Source organism: Aythya fuligula, chromosome 1 (genome assembly GCF_009819795.1).
Source record: "Aythya fuligula isolate bAytFul2 chromosome 1, bAytFul2.pri, whole genome shotgun sequence".
NCBI lineage: Eukaryota > Metazoa > Chordata > Aves > Anseriformes > Anatidae > Aythya > Aythya fuligula.
In genome coordinates this window covers 125155622-125173381 of record NC_045559.1, presented here as the reverse complement: position 1 = coordinate 125173381, position 17760 = coordinate 125155622, and the positions used below count along the sequence as shown (strand labels likewise).

The 17760-nt window shown below is 37.1% G+C and overlaps 1 protein-coding gene across 9 annotated transcripts in view; it reads left to right on the top strand.

The window, feature by feature from the left end:
• CNKSR2 (connector enhancer of kinase suppressor of Ras 2) overlaps nucleotides 1-17760 on the top strand; it is a 220823-nt gene that overhangs the window by 70946 nt on the left and 132117 nt on the right. For all 9 annotated transcript variants that reach the window (XM_032202209.1, XM_032202225.1, XM_032202198.1 and 6 more), the window contains exon 5: nucleotides 10257-10298. In XM_032202209.1, the coding sequence (XP_032058100.1) occupies nucleotides 10257-10298 (42 nt within the window). The remainder of the gene's footprint in view (nucleotides 1-10256; nucleotides 10299-17760) is intronic.

Here is a 17760-nt window from a genome sequence, read left to right as displayed (position 1 = left end):
TTGGAGAAAGTAATTTCTTTTCACCATAGTTGGAGAGGGATTAAAAAAAAAAAAAAAGAAAAAAGAAAAAGATCGCTGAGTACATAAGAAGTTACCAGAAAGCAAAAATGGGCTGGTGTTGGTTTGTTGTTGTTGGGGCTTTGGTTTGGTTTGTTTTTCTTTAAGATGTTTTTCTTCCAGATTAATGATTGACAGCCTCTCACAATGGGGAAAATGAAATACAAAGCAGAATAATTTGAAAAGAGTACACTTTTTGATTCAATATATAATGGTAAACCAATGCAGCTGTTGGGTTTTTCTAAGAAATGGAACCTGAGTGGGTCAAGGTGATGGTGAAAGAGTGTCAGGGACAGCTTAGTTTAATTCACACACTGAATGGAAAATAATTATAGGAAGTAGCAGAAAGTCCATGGAAACTGAGACCAAGTGTAGGCAGAGGGGAAAAATGTGTTCTGGTGTTTCATACATTTCCTTTAAATAAAACACGTATTCTTTTCTTAGACTGGTTTATATGGGCACTGTGTCAGTGCTTGTTCAGCGGCATCATGATTTCCATTTGACTAGAGACAGACAGTGGATATGCCACACTTCTGTAATTCTTTATAAATGTTAAATTTAATCATTAATATAATCTTAACCCATCATCATTAATCATTATCAGTAGAAGTTAAAAATGAGACTCTGCATTTCTTTTACATAAGAAACTCAGATTTCCCTTTCCAGAGTCAGTGTAGTCAGTATAATCAGGTGCAGTGAAGCAGGATTTCACTTCAGTGTGGTGAATTACAGAAATTGTGTGTTGCTAGGTAGCTAGTGGAAGCTTTGATCATGAGAAAGTGTAGGGTCAAGCGTTATTTCAGGAGATAATGGGAGATACATTTGTGTTTGTTTGCTTAAATCCATTAAAAACACATGAAGAATTTCAGATGATCCCATATAAAATGTTTGAGTCATAGCTGAGCCTGAACTGCTATCTTCCTAAATATCTTTTTTTTTTTTTTTTTTCTCAACTTCAGTTATTTCCTCTGTTGGCAGAATAACCACCTAGCCACTATATACATCACAAAATGTTTTGCTGCAATTGTGCTTGATAAACGGGATTTCTTTTTAGTGACAATACAGAAGGAAAAACAGAAGGTAAAAACTAAGAGGTTACTTACCTCTAAATGATCTTGGAGGTAACTTTGGAAACTTAAGAACTGCACAACACCTTGCACTACAAACTACATTTTGCATGTCAGTAATAAAAGATTGTGAATGCCTGACACTATTTATTCTGGGTTAGAAGTGTGGAAAAAGGTGTACTTTGTTGTTTCTTTTTCCCTTTGAATGAAATATTTTTACTTAATTTCCAGCCTCTCATCTGTTTATAGTTTCAGTGGATTAGGTTTTTTTTATCTGCTGCATGTCTCTGCATAGAAAAATTATCTGAAGTATTGAAATTCAGTTTAGGTTGTGTAAGCACTTGGAATCTAGCAAGATATCTGAGCAAGTATTGATGTGCTTTTAGCCAATGCTGAAATACTTGCTGGGGTTTCTAATGAAATAGTGCACCATCTCATTTTAGAAAGAGTGTATTGGAAAAAGTGTGACTCTCTGTATGCAAATTAAGAACTAATATGTGACCAGATCCCAAAGGAAAGCAAAACGATGTCTTTCACACAAAGGAGGGTAGAAATAATTGGAAATGGAAAATGACTTCAGAAAGAAGAAAAGAGCTTAGTGCCCACATTGCATCTCTATTGATCCAGAGAGCAATTTTTCTCAGTAGTTGCTTGATCTGTGGGTGATTCATGTAAGTTATGTTAAATTTTTACATGAAGCATTCTGTTACTATGGTGATAGGTGCCACTCCACGCAAATTGTTTAAATAATATTAAGGCAATTCTTTGTACTCAGTAAGCTGGATAATTGCTATTAGTTTGTACACAAGGGTTGTGAACTTAAAAAGTAAAATAAAATAAAAAATTGCAGTTTCATTAAATGATCATGGAAAGGCTCTAGGTTTTTAGACGCATTTGTGTAGGTTGTATAGGAAATGTCTTTTTGTGTAGCATTTATTTAATAGCTTGCATTATATTTTTTACAATAGGGATATTTTTCTCTTCCTTTAGTATCTTAAATGGCGTGTGTTCACCATTCTGTTTTCTCCCATCTCCGTCGTTTCTTACGTATGTTTCCGATGGGGGAGGACAGAGTGGGTTGCTGCAGATACAGATGAGTTCTGGCTTAAAAGTGGAGGGGCAGGGAATAATAACAGAGTGAGGATGCTATAGACCCAGAATCAAGAAACTGCAGGAACTGAATAATTGTAGCATAAGTGAAAAAGAAAAAATATTTCTGAACGGCAGTGGGAAGAAAATCGACAGGATTTGTGTGGGAAGTGAAGAGTAGTTGGAAATGGCACCCAGGTTGTGAGCTTGTGGGACATAAGGTGGTGGAGTTGTTGACAGAGATAGGGAAAGAAGGGGGAAGTGGGGAGGGCTTGGGAAGAAACGTGATTTCAGCTTTTCAGCATACTGTGTTAGGGCTGGTGGCAAATATCCAGGAAGAGACTAAACTGTGAATGCGAACAGAAGGGACGAGAGATCTGTGACTCATCTGCACAGAGATGATAATTAAAGCAGCATGATTTCAGGACGCTGCTGAGCAATAAGGAAGAGGTTGCAGAAGAGGGGAGAGCTGAGGATAGAGCTTCCAGGGACTGTGGCAGTCTGGAGGAGGAACAGCCACAATGGGAGACTTCTTTGGAGCAACTCAGTGGGAAGAAACTCAAAGAAAGCATATATGCTAGGAAGTCCACTTATAAATAAAATACAGATTTTTAACAATGGCTGTGTAACTCTAAAAATTAATTTTGTATGGCAGCAGCCAAGGACAACCTATGCAAATGCGGGATTCTTGCATAGCTTAAGAGCTTTCTATTGCATTTAGGTAGTGCGACAAGGGAAAGGTATCTTCCTTTCCCCTGCAGCCCTGTCTTTATTCCAGACATTTATAATTGCCAGTGTCCCAAAGTTCACATCTTTTTCATCCAAATCCCTGCTAGACCTCTTAAAATCAAAGATGCGGTAAAGCATTACACTAGGAAAGCTCTAACTGTGTCATGTTCCTAATTCTTTGCCTGTTGGCAGAGGAGAATGTTATTTGCTTGCCAGCTTCTGTAGGCTTGGGGGTATTTAAAAGTTTTATTTTATTTTATTTTTTTTTATGTGGAGGGAGGTTTGGAGGGAAAGGTTTTGAATAGATCTGTATATCTGCCAATTTGTATTTTCTTATGACCATAATTACTTAGACATACCTGTAAATCACATATCAGGAGTTCTCTAATATCCTTCAGCTTCTAATCATCTTGCTCACAACACACAGCGACATTTTGCCATACAACCTGTGCTATATTGATCAAGTTTACTGTTTCAAAGCTGTCATTGCTTAATCCTACAATCAGCTGTATTAGATATATTGTCTACGTTTTCTACGTTAAGTAGCAAAAAAAAGTAACTTGATTACGTCTACCTTATCCCTGCATCAATTTCAAAATTAGGTACTAATGTCTGAGCCTAAGAAAAGCGATGAAGGGTAATAATAAATAAATCTATTATGAAAATTGTGAAACTTTTTTGTCTTCATGTGTTGGCAGAGCTTTACACTTTGTCATCATTAAGAACTTTTGTGAGAACCTCCAGTGAAGATTCCAGAAAACCTCACTCTTGTGTGGCTCTCTTGCCATAGCTGAACTGGGCAGAATTCAAACAAAATGAGCCTTCCTCAAGCCAGTGACATAAATTTTCTGGAGCTGGGGATACTTGAAGAGACTTAAAGAGGGCTTCTTGAAGACAGAACAACTTATTTTTGAAGGTGTTGTTTGGGGGGAGGGCTGAAGAGCCTGGGAGTTCTGATCTGAGCATTCTCCAGTTAATTATTTTTTATTGTTGCTAAGTAGCAGGGCTGACAGACCATCCATTTGACATAGACTGGTATTAAAGGATTCAGTTACAGTTGTAATCAATTTGAGAAGCAAAGAGATTTAAAGGATGGCTTGGCTTACTTCCAGCCAATGGCTGCACTGCTCAAAGAAGGTTTTATACCAAAGGTTTGGCAATGCATGAGAGTCTGAACCCTCTTTTAGCAATCATGTAATTCATTATTTTTGTTACAAATAGAGAACTGGAGTTACATACATTTTGCGTGACTTCAAAATAATAGTGATAGCAATTCTATCAGACATCTGTTTTTAAGCAGTACATAAAGTCTAGCTGTTGCCCTCTTAAAACTAGACATAGAAGATGTGGAGAATTGCTCATGAAAGATGCATTTCCCAAGCGATTTCACCACCATTTTAAAGATTATGTTCCTAATCTTGCCTCTATTTTATCAACAAAAGACTGGTTAAAAAGTGCAATGCAAGCACATGAGCACACACAGACACACACACACAAATTGCCTTCATGTAGATTCAGTTGGATTGCAGAGAAAAACACGTGAAAAAACAGTGAAGAAACTCTGCCAGAAGCAGCTCAAAAGCTCCCTGGAGAATGAATGCTCTCATGAGAAGTCCTTGTTTTACACTGGTTTCTACAGTTGACTCCACCTCTGTAGCACCACACAGCTTCTTTTGATCAATGCTACAATGGTATGAATTCACAAAGGATGTGTTTGGGCTAACATGTTACCTGAGAATCAGGAGGTTTGTTTTTTGTCCTTGGCAAGAATGTAACCTGCTGATGTACCAACCCTACCTAGGAACTTTCTCTGCCGTGGAGGAAAAAAAATAAATCAGGATGACTAAATACATGAACAACCAAGACATTCTTCTGGGCAACAATGAAATACAATGAAACAACAACACAGTGAAAGAAGTCCTTGCTTTCTCTTGAGCACTCTCATTTACAGATTACTAGGAATGCTGAGCTGTGGCTGAGTTGTTGCTGAAAGAATCAACAAACATTTTTTCTGCAATTCTCCATTTTCTTATTACTTGAATATTTGCATGTATATTATATTTTCTGAACTAGTATATCTTTATTCTCAAACTAAGTTGTGGGGTTAAGAGGAACTTGAGGCTTCCAAAAAGAATACAGTACTGTAGATGCCCAGAATGTGGCCAAACCAATAATAATAATAGTAGTAATAAGAAGAATGATGGCGGTTTCTGGATGGTATTTTGCAATTGCCCTGGGAAGTGTTTGACAGGTAATTGCAATAGATACTTTGACAGGCTGCTGACTCAGATGTGTAATCCACATGATATATATGCAAAAATAGAAGTGTTTTCTGCAGAATGTTATCCTATAGTTATAGTACAGGAGAACTGGATGATCGCTGTAGCGAGGTGGGGGTTGGCCTGTTCTCCCACATGCCTGGTGACAGGACGAGGGGGAATGGGCTTAAGTTGAGCCAGGGGAGTTTTAGGTTAGATGTTAGGAAGAACTTCTTTACTGAAAGGGTTGTGAGGCATTGGAACAGGCTGCCCAGGGAAGTGGTGGAGTCACCATCCCTGGAAGTCTTCAAAAGACATTTAGATGTAGAGCTTAGGGATATGGTTTAGTGGGGACTGCTAGCGTTAGGTCAGAGGTTGGACTCGATGATCTTGAGGTCTCTTCCAACCTAGAAATTCTGTGATTCTGTGATTCTGTGATCTTTTTCCCTTATAGGATCGGTGAGCATTATGTTGATTTGGCATGTCTTCTAGACCTCAATATTTCACATTTTGAGTTGAGATTTAATCAACTTGGGTGGAAAGAAAAGAACCAAAGCATAAGAAAAGTGTTGGTGTAATTAGCTGACCCAATTCCCCACTTCTGTGACATACTAAAATAGAGGTTTAGAAATACAGTAATAATAGCAAGAGGAGAAGAAAAGAAATTAGAAAAACAAAGCAGCGTAAGCATTGCTTTTGAAAACAAAAAATCTACAAATATTTGTATTTTATATATGTTACTTCAAGGGTGAATTGTTCTAGCAAAGTGGGGAAACAGGGTGACTTTGGCAGCATTGTCACCAGTCAGTGCTGTTGAATTCAGTAGATCTAATTCTAAGTGTGTTCAATAATTCTTACTAAGGGGAATTATGACAGGATATTTGCAGATAAAATTTGTAATTTTTATAGAAACAACACAGAATTATGCTTGTGAATCTGACTTCTGGAAGAAACACACTATAAATAATGCATTTCAGTTGGAGTGTAACGTCAGTCTTGCTAGTCTTACAATTAGATTTTAAAATTATACTTTATTTTTTTTCTGAAAGTACAGGAGACCTCTCTCCTTGATTACACAGAATCACAGAATCACAGAATTTCTAGGTTGGAAGAGACCTCAAGATCATCGAGTCCAACCTTTGACCTAACGCTAGCAGTCCCCACTAAACCATATCCCTAAGCTCTACATCTAAACGTCTTTTGAAGACTTCCAGGGATGGTGACTCCACCACTTCCCTGGGCAGCCTGTTCCAATGCCTCACAACCCTTTCAGTAAAGAAGTTCTTCCTAACATCCAACCTAAAACTCCCCTGGCTCAACTTAAGCCCATTCCCCCTCGTCCTGTCACCAGGCATGTGGGAGAACAGGCCAACCCCCACCTCGCTACAGCCTCCTTTAAGGTACCTGTAGAGAGCGATAAGGTCGCCCCTGAGCCTCCTCTTCTCCAGGCTGAACAAGCCCAGCTCCCTCAGCCGCTCCTCGTAGGACTTGTTCTCCAGGCCCCTCACCAGCTTCGTCGCCCTTCTCTGCACCCGCTCAAGCACCTCGATGTCCTTCTTGTAGCGAGGGGCCCAAAACTGAACACAGTACTCGAGGTGCGGCCTCACCAGAGCTGAGTACTGAGGTTTATTCTTGCTCTTTTGAACTTCTCCTACCACATTTTTTTTTCTTTCTCTTCTAATTTTGGACTTTATTCTTCCCTTTTTATTAAGATCTTAGCTTAGTCCCATCTGCCTCTACAAAGGAAAGGACCAAAAGGACCTTTTGCCTGTTTTGATACATGAGATAGAGCTGCAAATAGTGACCAAGAAAAGCTGATGTTAGTAGTTAAGTTGTGCCACTGTATTGCCCTTTTAGTTCTCTTTCTTTGCGGACAGTACTGTCTCATGTTTGTCTCTGAAACTACTATTGCCCAATATTTGACTACATGTTTAGAAAATATATATTAACACAGAGTTTCGAATACAAGAAAAAGAACTGCATTTATTGCTTTATTAGCAACCTGCTCTATTAACATTTTAGGAAACAATATACATTGAGAATACAACCTAAAGCTGACTGAGCTCAGGTTTTGGTCAGTTGGGTAGATAGAGATAAATACCCTGACTTTTTTTTTTTTTTTTAAATTTGTTGGTGAATATTCATGTGAAGTTCAGACAAGAAACAGGTAAAAGCAACACTCTTCTTAACGATATATGCATATTTCTGTTCAGGGGTAATCATAGTATTCTTTCACTAAATGAATAGCCAATTTTTATCTTGTGTTGGAGGAAAGCTTGGTTGCAGGTTTTTTGTGTATTTCCTGGTTTCCTGAAGCAGAAAAATAGTTGAAGTTAGATTTGTGTATTATCTGTTTCTTACCTTAATTGTAATGTTTTGGTACTGTGGGTAAACAGATACTTAAGATTTTTCAGGAGTAAGATGTATGTTTGTAGTCTAGGTACGGAAGGAAGAGATGTTTTCCAGCTGTAGATGGTATGTTATTAAGAACAAAAAATTGTTCCTAATTGCATAAGTAGTGACTCTCTTTGTGCTCTCAAGTGCTTTAAATTCTTTTAAGCTCTTTTATTTGAAATGAAATAGGTATGTAATAGTAGTGGTGAAAGTCCACAGTAAAAAGCATTCAGTTTATCATTGTACATAAGGCATATCTGAAGAGCGTGGGCTCAATTATCCTCAAAGTAGTGGAGTGACTTAAAAGATCTAAGGGGAAATAAACTGTTGACTCTGAAGAAAAGTGACATGTAGGTTTTGCTCTTGGGATCATTCAAAAGCATTCTCAGCTCCTATCTCCAGGGATGGCTGCGGGAAGTTAAAACAAGCTTGCTACAATGCAGGGATTGGCTTTGGTAACCTTTTGTAGGTTTCTTTTGAGTCCTAGGCTTCAGGGCTGCTCTAGGCTATGTTCACATGTGTCTCTGCACTCCTTCACATCTCCCTCAGTTGAGGTTTGAATAGTTGCATGTAATTCCTGTATGGGAAAGGTATATTTTGGATTATTTTTTTTAACCTAAGCATTGTTTGCTTTCTTTCAATTTCTGTCTTTTATTTACTAAACTATTTTTCTCTTGCCTGAATAGAAAATGCAGCATCAACCTTTCCTGTGTGTGAGGATCTTATATAGCAATTCCTCTTTCCAGACACTGAATTTGTAGGTAGTTGTGTGATGAGGAGAGAATTGGAGGGTAAAGTCACCTGTACCAATACACAGAGAGTGTATAGTTTTCTACTCGCTTTACTGTCTTTGGTAGATTGAGAAATGTATTTTTAATTATACTCTGGGTTTGTCAGAAATAAGCTTGTTTCTTTAGCTTCCTTCATGATTGTGTCGAAGAGTTTCATTTCAAGGATGTAGCTGTGTTTCTTCCTTACTCATTTTTTTCCTGGCTGTAACGAACCTCTATAGTATTTAAAAACCCAGAATCCCCTATCCCTTAGCAGTGAGAATTCTCAGTGTCCTCTGTAAGCCGAATGTTAAACTTATAGTAAACTCCTCATTACAAATGAAATAATTATGTCTGCTTAGAAGCATATTTTTTTCAATATAAATGTTGAAATCCTTTCCTGATATTTTTGCAGAATGATTCATAAGAAACCGTGCAGAACATAGATGTACCCAGATTGAAAATGTTATATGCCTTCCCACATATAAAAATGAAATGTGTGTTTTGCTACTAAGATTGCAAATACTTCATTGATGTCTGCATATAATTAAATGTGTTAGATTTTCTTTCCGGCTGTACATAATTGCAAATGTTTCCTGAATGCCAACAGCTGTTATTAGGAAAATACTCCCTGATAAACCTGCTGCTTCTGCATAGGTTGTTTTATATAAAGCTTAAGAACACAGTGGCTGTTCTTGCCCAAGTAACGTTAGAAATATTTTGTGATCTAAAATTTCATTTTTTAAAAAACAATTGCATATAACAAAGTTGTTTTCAAAGAGGATAAACCAATTAAAAAATGACCTAAAATGTGAAAATTTAGTCATGTTTTTCAAGTGAGTTATTTTGTAGGTTATAAAACATCTATTCCAAACTGAACTTGTGCTAATTATCATACAACTACAGCATCTGGTGAACTTAAGAAAGAGTGGCTCTTTCACCAGTGTTGGTTGCATTTCACATGCTCTCTACCTTACTAATTCCTATACTTCTAGTTCTCTATATCAACTGAGATTTTAGCCTGTCAGGAAGAACTTTCACAGTCCCCAGCTTCCCATCTGATAGTCTGTCTTATAGAGACTGCCTCACATTCCAGGTAAGGTGGTGATGATGTCCATACGGTCTCCACCAGGCTTCATGTAATAAGATGGTCCAACTCAAGTTTCCTGTGTGTTTTTTATTCTATGTTTCTCTTCCCTCCTATTCTGTGGAGTGCTCTAGACAACCAACATTTCTCTTTTTTTCTTCTTCTCAAGGTTTTCCTTCTCTTCTTTGGTGGGGTGTGCAAAAATGACAGTGCAGCTCACTAGGAATTGTTCAGCGTAGTTTTCTAACTCTCTTGCACAGCTTTAAATGGAGGAAAAATTAAGAAATCAGATTAGTTAACCACAAGTAAAGTTGAAACAGTGAGGGAGGGAGACAGTCTTGTACAGTGGCTTCAACCCTTTTTGTTTTGCAGCCTTGCAAACTTTTCAAGGGGAGTGTCTCCAGGAGAGTGTATTTAAAACACTTCTGGTTTTCAAGGTGACCACTAGAAGGAGGCCATACTTTTCCCCAGTCAGGTCCTGCTGGTTGAAGCCACTTGGCTGACATGTTTGATTAGCTGGTGTGTACCAAAATGATGTAATGTGGAGGAAGATCATTACCTATCTCAAGGAAGGAAGCAACAACAACAAGTAGTGAATGGACATAGGCATTTACCAGTAGTTCCTTTTGGTGCTAGATTCACACTTTGTTTACATAAGTCTATCCATTCTAGTTGAGACTTTGAAATCTATTGCTTTATTCCAAAAACTTTGATTATATTTAATTATTTTTAAGGATAAATCTCAGAAAGTTGATTGATTAGATCAATTTAGATCAATTTTGTCTTTTCTGCTTTACTTTTTCAGGATTGCACAGTATATGAAACAGAGAATAAAATTCTTCATGTGGTAAGTAGTTTTTGGATTTTTATTAATATATTTATATCGAATACATAGGATTCTATCTCTGTGCGTTTTGTGCTTTTTCTGTGTAATATCAATGTAATAATGAACTAATCTGGATATGACTGACTGCTGAATATATGGAAATAAGTATGAGTAGGTAATGACTGTTAGGAAAGCCAAACTTGGCATATGAGAAGTCTGAAACTTCACAAGGGCTTGTGTTTTACTCTAGTTCACACCCATCTGTTATTTGTAAAACATGGTTAGAAGAATGATTTTGAAAAATTGGACTTTCTTCTAGAGAACTGTTTGCTGGGCTTTTATGAAATTGTATACATTTGTTAGCAATATAGCTTCATTTATACAGCTTTATTTCTTTTAGGATTGTGGAGCTAGTCCAGTGATAAGATTAATGAAATACTTTCCTGATGAATTCACAGAATAAATACAACTGTTTATTCCCAGAATCCATACTGCTATCTGTAGATAGCAAATAAAGCAGGTGAAATTCATGAGAACTTAACAACAGAACATAGGATGCGTTGGAAGGGCTGATAGTCAGAAGCTTGACCACAACTTGTCTGACACAGTACCTAACTTTCAGATGTTAAATTGTCTTTCTTGTTGTGGCTATTGTTTAGTGAGTATTTAGTTAACCCTGACCCTGCTTCTAAACTTTCAATATGAAGTTGTTCTTCATAAGAGTAAATAATGAAATTAATCATATTTTATATCTCACTTTGCTTCACTTTTAGGTAGGTTTTGATATCTTATTTTTCTTATTATAGTTTAAGCAAGAAAAAAAATACTTTAAAATATGATCTTCCCAGGTACTTTTGCTATACTTTTTTATTCAGTGCTCCCATATCAAATGCATGGCAAACTGAGTTCTGTAATCTTTTGACACTTAGATTTCACAGCGATGTGCAATAAAAAGTCTCCTTGTATTTTTAAGTTACACTGACATTTTTTCCCCTGTGGGACACAAGGAATTTGCATTTTCAGTTGGGCTGACATCATCATCTTTGCTAGGCTGAGCTTTGCAAGCATTTAAGTAATTTTTAAGTAACGAAGTTTTTTGCATAATCTTGGCAAAAGTTGAAGTGCTGTAAGTTTGAAATCATTATATAAAGCCTGGTTTTCAATACATGCTTGTTTTGTGCTGTAAGAGCCAAGAGTTTTGACATCTGCTATATACAGCATATATCATTTACAAATTAGCAAACAGGATTGGAAAGAGAGCTGGCAATGTTTAGAGCTGATAAAGCATCAGTTAATGTAGTTTTCAATGGACAATTTTGAGGAAACCAAGGGATTCATTTAAGGTATGTGAATGGAAAAATTTGAGACAGGTTTCGTTATAGTTACATGAAAACTAACTGTACATGATGAAGTTATATTACCTTACATCATTCAGATTCACACAGGCTTATTTCTTTAATCTACAATAACCACTTTGTGGTGACAGGTGGACATATAAATTATTGTTGAGACCTGAATTAGGGTCTATGATTAGTGCTCAAGCTTGCAAGGAAACATGAACAAACTGTTGAACTGATTGCAAAAGCTTAGGATTAAAGATGACTGTAGGTGTTGTACATAACTTGGATCATTTCTGAATGTTTCTGAACATGTTGCATTTCAATTGATGGATGGGATTTCATGAAACAAAAGCAAACAAGGAAAGAAATCTGTGGCTGAATAATTAAAAGATGGGATTTGAAATCATATTTTGAATTTGAAAGGGAATATTTTAAAAGTGCAAATTAAAAGCTTGAGGAAAGAACTGAAATTGGAAGTAGTCTCTGTTCCCTGTAACTCCGCTCCTGGGAAGACAGAAAAAAAAAGTGCTGTGGCCTTAGCTAAATAGACAGTTAAAAATAAAAATTTAAAAAAAAAAAAAAAAAAAAAGAAGAAGAAGAAGAAGAAGAAAGGAAAAAACAAAAGGAAATCTCAAGATCTTGAGTGAGCATGGTATGTTTTATGCCAGTGTCAAACAAGGCCAAGGGCTGCATCCTGCACCTGGGGCACAACAACCCCAATCAGCACTACAGGCTGGGAGATGAGTGGTTAGAAAGCTGCTTGGCAGAGAAGGACCTGGGAGTATTGGTTGATAGTCGGCTGAATATGAGCCAGCAGTGTGCTCAGGTGGCCAAGAAGACCACCAGCATCCTGGCTTGCATAAGAAACTGTGGCCAGCAGGGCTAGGGAAGCGATTGTCCCCCTTTACTCGGCTCTGGTGAGGCTGCATCTTGAGTACTGTGTTCAGTTTTGGGCCCCTCACTACAGGAAGGACATAGAGGTGCTCAAGTGTGTCCAGAGAAGGGCAACAAAGCTGGTGAGGGTTCTGGAGAACAAGTCTTACAAGGAGTGGCTGAGGGAGCTGGGATTGTTCAGCCTGGAAAAGAGGAGACTCGGGGCAACCTTATCCAGTCACCATCCCTGGAGGTCTTTAAAAAACGATTAAATGTAGAGCTTGGTGATATGGTTTAGTGGAGGACTTGTTAGTGTTAGGTCAGAGGTTGGACTCGGTGTTCTTGGAGGTCTCTTCGAACCTAGATGATTCTGTGATTCTGTGATATTAGTTGCCTTATTAGATATCAAAATGGACTGTGCATCCTAGAGGTGAATGTTACTAAGAAGGTTCTCTGATATGAAAAAAATAGTAGTAAATTTTAGTAAAGGCATAGAAAGAGTCTTAAGTGAGAAACGTGGAAAAACTAGCAGATACTGGGGGGAGAGGCCACACAAACAAGTAGTATCTACAGAGAAAGTAAGTTTTCTCTACTTAAATTAAAAGATGAAACTATTTTAAGTCTGTTCTCTGAATACATTTCCCATTAGCAATCCGTGCACTCTCATTTGGGTAACAGAAATATATCTGGCTAGCATTGGATCCAACTACCTCTGAGTGATCAAATACCAACGTATAGCTGTGTTAGCTGGGGTGACTTGCAGAGGAACTTGAATTCAAAGCCATGGGCTCTTCCTGTATGATTTCATGTACCACATTCTCTTTATGACAGAAGAAATCATGGTTCCTCATGAAAGTGAAAGGCGGTGACTTATAACTGATTGGCAATTAACGTAATTAATCTGAGGAAGTTATTGTTGCAAGGTATTGTTCTCACTAAGGACTGAAGTAAAATTTTAAAAGCTTCTTTTTACTAAAAAAAAAATAAAAATAAAAAATCCTACAACTATGGCAATAAAAATATTAAATGGCAGGTACATACTCTTATTCTTTCGGATACCAAGACATTTTCCACCTTAGGATCATTGGATCCAAGTAGTTGATTTTTATCCACATCACCTAGTGGTGGTCCAGCAATTTTACTTCAGAGCAGGTGTTCTGAAGGTTCTGGGTTGAACATCCCCATCATGATGGGGATAACCCATCACAAAAGTGTTGTTTTGGACTGGTTCAGGGGCTGGAGCTAAGCAGGCACACATCTTCTGTGGGGATGCTGACACATTCTCAGCAGAATGAGCCTACTTTGTGCTCACCCAACCTGCCATCTGGGCCAAATCAGGGGGCAAGAGGGTGTGTGGGCACAGCCGGGGGATGTGAGACCACTTTGCTGCTATCACAATGCATCTATGGATACCGCCAACGTTAGCGAGTCACTCATTCTTCACACTTCCCTCTAAAGCATGGTGAAGGTGGCAACATCCCGCACCAAAGGCAAGATCCTCAGTTAAATGACAGCTTGGTTTGCTTTAATTAGGTAGGGTCAAAAAATAGTTAATGTGCTCAGATTCTAATGGCAGTAATTTCTTTTGAATGCCCTATTTTTTCTGAGATCACAGTGTAGGAGTTCATTTGGAGAGACTGCTGAATCACCTTATCCATAGATAGTATGTTTTAATGTCAACAAACATATTCTGAAGTCAGCTTTTTGATGAAGACACGATATTCTGTGGAGACAGAACTGAATAGCTTCAGCCCTGTATTCAAGAAAGAAATGTTTTCGTTTACTCTTCAAGCAAGTGGAGCTTCAAATGCTTTATTAAAGCATTTTGGATGCCTCTCACAATGTTAGTAGTGAAGTAGTAAACTAGTTTGTGTTATTCAACCAAACATAAAATGTAACTAAAGGAAAAAGGTCTTATAGAAAGATGATAAAATTTTAAGAAGAAATTGCTAACTTAAATTTTGTTTATTTCTTCTAAATGGAACTTGCAGATTGTGTCTTTGGGGAAGAAAAAATGTCTCAACTATAATTTTCTGCCCTAGAATTGTAGGTGTTTTGAAACAATTACTTTAAAGTATATTTCTTAATGTTAAAATGTATTTCTTAATGTTATTTTCACTGTGAATTCATTCATAGAAACACTTGGTTTCTGTGCAATAAGAAGCATAAAACCACACAGGAATAATGTGTTTTGCTCATTAAAATGTTGATGCTTCTGAAATAGTAATGAAAACAGAGAAATTCTTCATATTTCTATCGTACTCTCAGTATGTTTTCTACCATATTTCTCAGTGTGTTTTTTCCAGGTTACTTTTTGCTTATGTAATAAATAAATAAGTAAATAGTAAAATTGTAATAATTTATTAATATCATCAGAAAATAAATATAATCAGAAAATAACACCAGCAGAAGTAGATGACAATATAAAAAAGAACAAGTTAAATATAGTTGGCCTAAATATGAAGTGATAAACCATGTCTTGGTGTGTACTTTAAAACTGAAAAGTAGTATCTTCTTGCTAGTTTATATTTAGAATCTTTATATAAATTTAACCTGAGATGATAAAGTGCATGGAAAACTGCTCAACTTGAAAGGGCATCAGTTCTGCTTATGCGGAGAGTTAAGCTACTGGTTGCAAAAGTCTGAATGGAGATTTAAAATCATTCAAAAATAATTCATTGATTCCTTCCAGCTGTTCTAGCCTGCATGTGATGGAAGTATCTAGTTCAGATTAATCCAAGTGAAGCAGTATAGTATTAAAGTGAGAGCAAAGCAAGAATGACTAATTATAGAAAGCAGAAGCCAGGCTTCAGTCAGATTAATAAGTTTTTTTGTTTGTTTGTGTTTTTTTTAGTTTAACTTTCTTAAAATTATGTTGCTTTTCCTGAAAAAAAGTGGGTTTCTTTGTTTTTTGTTTTGTTTTTAGAGTTGGAAAACCGTAGAAAGTAGAACTGTAGAGTGAAGTTAATACTTGGAAGCTTTTAAAAAATGTGAGCTTATTTTTTAAAAAAAAAAAAATTAGTTACTAGATTGAAAAAGAAAAGAACAAGTAATGGATCAGGATGTTCTCTTTTCACCAAGAGCCTTTCAGAGAAACCACAATGATAATAATTCAATCCTTCCCACTTTATTTGAATATTTGTTACAGAGCTATAATGGACTAAGAATGCATTGTCAAAAGTATCATTTTGATAATCTTATTAAAGAAAAAAAGTAATCACCTGCTTCTTTTCAAGAGTCTATACCTTGCAAAGGTACCTATACCTAGCAAACTCCACTCCAACAGAAACCTTTCTGACTTTGGATGTCTTTGCATCCAAAATAAGATTGAGTTCACTGATTAAACTTTTATGTACATAAAAACACTAGTCCAGGCCCAGCCAGTTCTAAGATTGCTGTAGTTACTGAGGTATTCCTTACAATACAAGGAATGTTTTGGACCAAAATTAATTGATTAATAGTTATTCCATGTGACTTAAGCTAAGTGGTTAGACTTTATAACTAGTTAGACTTATCTGTTAGTTATCTGTTATAACTAGTTAGACTCATGCAGCAAGTTGCTTTGTCTCAGTCAGTTGTAACTAAACTTTTTAGTTTTATTATTTTTTTTTAAATCCCAAACATTAAACTTAACACCACAAATACATTTTTCTGACTTCTCTGCCCCTCAGCCCCAGGAATGCGTTTAAGCCAGGGTGCTTCCATACTGCAAACACTTGGCAAAATAGATTTAAGCTTGTTCACTAGCCTGGGTAAAATTAAGGGAAGGATTGAATAGAAGTCTGTTTGTTTTACCCTAGAGCTGCCTGAAATGAACAAGTCTCTTTGAAGGCAGCCATGTCCATGACTACCTCCAGTATGCTGCAGAAGGCATATCATTTTGCCAGTACAAAGTAAATTAGCCACAGAGAATCAGGAAAGATTCAAGTAAAATTTAGATACCCTGATGTCCTCATCCCCTTAGCTGAAAGAAGGAGCAATTGTGGAAAATCGGTTAGAAATCAGTGCACTACAGTCCAAAAGCATGGGTAAAAACAGTATGATCTTTCATTCTTCATGCTTTGGGACATGAGCTGGCTGCCTACAGAGTAAAATAAAACATTTCCCCTTGAATTTCTACCACACAACTAGATGCTTTTTAGTGATATTTTTAATCCTCCTTTAAATCATTTAGCTTTGTACATAAAGACTGTGGTGTAGGTACAATATGCAATTATGAGTTTGTCACTGAATAGAGAGGAAAATTTATTATTTAAATTGCAGTGATTAGTTACTGCAAAAGAGAACTGTGGGCAACAGCGTAAGGCTAATACTGAGAATAGGGGCTGCATAACAAAAGGAGAAAATGTTATCATCTGCTGATTTCTCTCAGTTAATCTTTTGTAATTTGCCTTTTTTTTTGGCTTTGCCAAACCCTTTTCCTTTGTCCAGATGGCCTGCATGCTGAAAGCTAAGTGCGGCTTGAGAAAGGCCAGGCATTTTTAATGCCTGCTGATATTTATGGGAGCAATTGGATGCTCATTTTCCTGTGCATCTTGATGTATCTAGTAACTCATACTTGCTTGTCATTTTCATATCTGCTTCTGCAAATGTATAAATATAGCACATGAACACATGGAGATACTTAGAAAAGTTATTCTTCAGTGGACTTTCACTGCATATCAGAGAACACCTAACCCTACTATTTTACTGGAATATTTCTTTATGAATTGCTTAAAGATGTACAGTATTTAACTTTACCACCGAAATGGCATTGTTCACACAAAGTTATTTCGTAGGACTATATCTTAATCATGGAGTAGATTCTTCTCTTATCTGCAGTACAAGTAACAGCAGCCATGCATGTTATTTTGACAAGGATAATGAGCAGTGGGCATGCTAACATACTCTTTATTATGCGGTTGTTTCTTCTGCAGTATTAAAATATGATATCTGAACTGCAGACTGGTTGAGGTTGGAAGGCATTTCCCCCCACATCTCCTTTTCTCCAGGATGATCTGTCCCAGCCCTCTCAGTCTCTCCTAGTAGGAGAGGTGCTCCAGTCTCTTAATCACCTTGGTGTCTCTCTGTTGTACAGCCCCTAGTATGTCCATGTCTCTTTTTTACTGAGGGACCTGGAACTGGAGGCAGTACTCTAGGTGCAGCCTCACCAACGCTGAATAGAGTGGAAGTAGCACCTCTCTTGCCCAGCTGGCAATACTTTGCCTAATGCAACCCAGAGTATCATTAGGCTTCTTAGCAGCAAGGGCACATTCAGCTTGCTGTCCAGC